General features: G+C 42.5%; 1 protein-coding gene across 1 annotated transcript; it reads right to left on the reverse strand.

The window, feature by feature from the left end:
• Window positions 1–1,695: 1,695 nt before the first annotated feature.
• LOC142164031 (uncharacterized) lies at window positions 1,696–2,646 on the reverse strand. The gene is made up of 4 exons (XM_075221195.1): window positions 2,578–2,646; window positions 2,269–2,391; window positions 1,944–2,112; window positions 1,696–1,898 (listed from the first exon to the last, which is right to left on the reverse strand). Exons 1-4 carry the CDS (start codon window positions 2,644–2,646, stop codon window positions 1,696–1,698), a joined length of 564 nt encoding a protein of 187 aa, XP_075077296.1.
• Between the last annotated feature and the right edge of the window lie 2,506 nt (window positions 2,647–5,152).

Consider the following 5,152-nt stretch of genomic DNA (forward strand, 5'->3'; position numbering starts at 1 on the left):
CAAAGAAAAGGCTTAAAGGCTCAAATTGGGTACTAGTGATATTATTTATGTACAGGTCGTCTTAAAAGGCTATAGAGGTCTAGCAAATAAGACAAAGAATGCCTAAGATCATCCCTCCAACCAAACATACTATCATTAGCATTGAAAGACCAACCGGGCAAGTTCTAGATGATAGAAGTAAACCCGAGAGTTATATACACACAGAGAACTCACACACACATGGTACACGAACTGTTTCATTCACATAATTTGACGCTTTCGAGTCAACACTTGGCAACTCAAGGCTTTCATCATAGACACATGTATAACTCTAGGTCGCCATAGAGTCACAGAGCGAGCCTCAAGTTCACAAAGTTGATCACAAAGACTAATTCCCTTAAGAAAGTTGTCAATCTATCCATCATCGGGAAAAGTCGACAAAAACAATTTTTATTTATATGTGGAAGGGTATATGCTATGTACAGACACACATGCTTGATACTAGGCAATTACACCAAGCCGGTCAAAATGATTCATTCTACGATCGTGGTTCTACTATTACACCCTTGGAAAAGAACCGGGAGAAGAAAACCCAAGAGGAATTGATTTCTAATCACTATCTACTTGTTTTTGTTGTTTTTATTTTATATGGACAACATTATCATATTTAACCGGGAGAAGAAAAACCAAGAGGAATTGATTCCTAATCACTATCTACTTGTTTTTGTTGTTTTTCTTTTATATGGACAACGGTATCATATTTACACAATGCTATTATGAACACAAAACAAACACTAATATTAACATCATCACGAATCTCATAAGACAACTCATGTACCGAAGTCATACTAATATATACAGAACACAAAATACACATAAGTACAAGAGTATGATTGTAACATAAAGATATGCATATGTACAACAGTTTCCAATATAACAAAAATATCTACAATGCTACCCTCCACCCCTAACTAAAAGCATGCATTGTCCCTAATGCATAAAAACAGAGAGATGAGTTTGAGGGGGGCTCCCTGAGGCACACTAAGTGCTTTGGGAGTCAGTAGCTGGCTGAGTACTGGATGGGTCACCCACGAATGTGGAAGCTAGGACTGATGAGAGCTCGGTCTAAGGAGTGACCTTTCCTGATGGAGTAATGCTCTCAGGCTGGTCCAAAGCAGGAGTTGGTCCAAAGCAGGAGTTGAGGTTAAGTGAGTGAGAGACGAAAGGGTTATGCAGACTTACCTTGTCGATTTTGCGATGGATAGGACAGCGCATAACACACAGTGCAACTGCATATGTGTTATGCGATGAGGTTAAGGACCAAGCTGAAGGGAGGCAAATGCGGTGCAAAATGCGGTCGCATAAATTAAATGCGGACAACATAATGCACCACCTCACCACATTTTCAACCACAATTTTAACCCAAATCTCTGCTTAGGTTTGCGGTCAGAGTGCGGTCCGCATAGCTAAAATGCGACCGCATTTGTGCAGCAGAATTTACCTAGTGGTTTTTCTTCCACTCTTTATGCATTCGTAACAATTGTTGTGATCTTTTGAACCCCCTGCACTCTGACACACACTTTAAATTGCTCAAATAAATCTATCTATAAAAAGCTAAAAATTCATAGAACAAAAGAGTTTTACCACACATGGGTTGCCTCCCATGAAGCACTTGATTTAACGTCGCGGCACCACGAAGTTGATGTTCCTTTGGTTTCACTCAATGGTAGGGCATGGACCATCTTTGAGAGCCAGCTGCTCTACCAAATGTTTTTCTCCATCAGTGCCCAAGTAGTGCTTGATGTGTTGGCCATTTACCTTGAATGTACGGGACCCATCTATTGATTCTAATTCCACCGCTCCATAAGGAGAGGCATTGACCACTTTGAATGGACCAGACCATTTTGATTTAAGCTTGCCTAGAAACAATTAGAGCCTTGAGTTAAAGATCAAGACCAAATCACCCGTCTTGAACTCTCTTTTCAAGATCTTCTTGTCATGGACAAACTTCATGCATTCTTTGTACACAACTGCACTTTCATAAGCATGGAACCGGAATTCCTCCATTTCATTGAGTTGTGTTAACCTCAAATTTGCAGCTTCAGCCCAATCTAAGTTCAGCCTTTTCAATGCCTACATAGCTTTGTGTTCCAATTCCACAGGTAGATGACATGCTTTACCAAAGACTAGCCGATAAGGAGAAGTACCAATAGGGGTTTTGTAGGCCGTGCGGTATGCCCATAATGCATCATCTAGCTTCCTTGACCAGTCGGTCCTATTTGCGTTCACAGTTTTTGCTAGAATGCTCTTGATCTCCCAGTTGGAAACCTCAACTTGACCACTTGACTGCGGATGATAAGGTGTGGACACCTTGTGCTTTACGCCATACTTCTCAAGCAGGCCCGAGAATGCCTTGTTACAAAAATGAGATCCACCGTCATTAAGGATGGCTCTAGGAGTGCCAAACCGAGTGAATATGTTTTTCTTCAAGAAGGCGGTCACACTCCTTGCCTCATTGTTTGGTAAGGCAACTGCTTCAACCCATTTGGACACGTAGTCCACAGCTACCAAGATGTATTTCATCCCGCAAGAACTTACAAAGGGGCCCATAAAGTCGATTCCCCACATGTCAAAGATCTCTATCTCCATCACAAAGTGCATTGGCATTTCATGCCTCTTGGAGATTGAACCTTGTCATTGACATTGGTCGCAAGCCTTGACTATTTGATTGGCATCATGGTAGATGGAAGACCAATAATACCCACATTCAAGAACTTTAGCCGCCATTTGATTTCCTCCATGATGACCCCCAACCGGTGAGTCATGGCATGCCTTGAGAATTGGTATAACCTCTTCTTCGGGAACACACCTTCTGATAATATTGTCAGCACAAACACGAAACAAGTATGGTTCCTCCCAATAGTATTGCCGGCAGTCTCTCAAAAACCTTTTTCTTTGATAAGATTCCAATCCGTCTGGGATAAGGTCACTAACCAAGTAGTTAGCAATATCGGCATAACAAGGAGCAAAAGTGCTAGATAATGCCAATATGTGCTCATCAGGGAATGCATCGCTGATTTCAAGATCTCCCTGTGGTCTCTTTGCTTCCTCAAGCCTTGATAAATGATCTGCCACTTGATTTTGAGTTCCCGTGCGATCTTTGACTTCGAAGTCAAATTCTTGCAACCACAAGACCCAACGAATTAATCGAGTTTTTGCATCCTTCTTTGCCATGAGATATCGAAGAGCCGCATGATCAGTGTATACCACCACCTTGGACCCCAACAAATAAGCCCAGAATTTTTCAAAAGCATACACAATAGCAAGAAGCTCTTGCTCAGTTACCGTGTAGTTCATTTGTGCTCCATTGAGAGTTTTACTTGCATAGTACACCGGGTGCAGAACTTTGTTGTGACGTTGGCCAAACATTGCTCCAATGGCTATACCACTGGCGTCACACATGAGCTCGAAAGGAAGTGACCAATCGGGCGTGACAATAATGGGTGCCATGGTGAGCCTTTGCTTTAACTCCTCAAAAGCTTTAAGACAGTTCTCATTAAACACAAACATGGCATCCTTTTCGAGGAGTTTGCACATGGGGTTAGCAGTCTTGGAGAAGTCCTTGATGAAGCGCCTGTAAAACCCGGCATGCCCTAGAAAACTTCTAACACCTTTCACGGAGGTCGGTGGAGGAAGCTTAGAAATAATCTCAATCTTTGCCCGATCGACTTCAATACCATGGTTTGAAATTTTGTGCCCAAGCACAATGCCTTCGTCAACCATGAAGTGACACTTCTCCCAATCTAGCACAAGGTTGGTCTCTTCGCATCGCTTAAGCATTTGTCTAAGATTGTTAAGACAGTGCTCAAACGATTCACCAACCACCGAGAAATCATCCATGAAGACTTCAAGAAAGTCCTCAACAATGTTAGAGAAGATGAACATCATACACCATTGGAAAGTGGCCGAAGCATTTCACAAGCCAAATGGCATCCGGATAAAAGCAAAAGTGCCATACGGGCAAGTGAACGTAGTTTTCTCTTGATCTTCCAAAGCGATGTTGATTTAATTGTAGCCAGAGTAACCATCAAGGAAACAATAAAATGACCTCCCCGCTATCCGATCAAGCATTTGATCAATAAAAGCCATAGGGAAGTGGTCCTTGCAAGTAGCACTGTTAAGTTTCCGATAGTCCATACAAACTCGCCATCCCGTCACAATTCGCATTGGAATGAGATCATTCTTCTCATTTTCGATCACGGTCATGCCACCCTTTTTTGGCACACATTGTACTGGGCTCACCCACGAACTGTCGGCAATGGGGTAAACTACCCCGACATCTATCCACTTGATAATCTCCTTCTTTACTACCTTTTGCATTAACAGGTTCAACCACCTTTGATGTTCCACACTTTGCTTTGTTTCGCTCTCCAATTGGATTTTATTTTCACAAATTCCCGCGGGGATTCCACGAATGTCCGCAATGGTCCATCCAATGTCTTGCCTATGTTCTTTCAAGACTTCCAACAATTGGTTTACCTGCACATCATTTAGCAAAGACGAAACGATTACGGGTAAAGTATCATTAGAGCCATGAAATTTATACCTTAAGTGCGGCGGGAGAGGCTTGAGCTCTAGTTGTGGTGGCTCAATGATTGATGGCTTGGCGGGAGGTGTGGCCCTATTCTCCAAGTCAAGAGAAAGCTTTGCCGGAGTGTAAGTATAAGATCCAAGACCCTCCAATGCATTTACCGACTCCATGTACCCATCCATGTCCTCACCATCAAAGTTTACCAAGATAGCCGCCAATGCCTCACCAAGGCATTGTTCTTCCATTTTTAATTCGACGGTATCTTCAACCTCATCAACCACATCTATCACTGAAATGCTCTCATACTCATGGGGTAATTTCATACCCTTGCTCGCTTGAAATGTGACTTCTTCATCATTCACCCGGAACTTAATTTCATTTCGCTCCGAATCCATGAGTGCTCTTCCCGTGGCTAGGAATGGTCTCCCCAAGATTATAGGGATCTCTTTATCAACAGCACAGTCAAGAATTACAAAGTCGTCGGGCAAATGGAATTTTCCAACTTTCACAATCACATCATCAACAATTCCTACCGTTCACTTAATAGATCGATCGGCCATTTGTAACCTCATGCTTGTTGGA

Source organism: Nicotiana tabacum, chromosome 1, assembly GCF_000715075.1.
Source record: "Nicotiana tabacum cultivar K326 chromosome 1, ASM71507v2, whole genome shotgun sequence".
In the NCBI taxonomy this organism is placed as follows: domain Eukaryota; kingdom Viridiplantae; phylum Streptophyta; class Magnoliopsida; order Solanales; family Solanaceae; genus Nicotiana; species Nicotiana tabacum.

Coding starts and splice junctions, on each gene's coding strand:
- LOC142164031 (XM_075221195.1), bottom strand. CDS start 2,646: ATGCCAATGCACTTTGTGATGGAGATAGAGATCTTTGACATGTGGGGA. Junction 2,113..2,268: donor AGAGCATTCTAGCAAAAACT/GTGAACGCAAAT, acceptor AAAGCTATGTAG/GCATTGAAAAGGCTGAACTT. Junction 1,899..1,943: donor GAAAAGAGAGTTCAAGACGG/GTGATTTGGTCT, acceptor AATTGTTTCTAG/GCAAGCTTAAATCAAAATGG.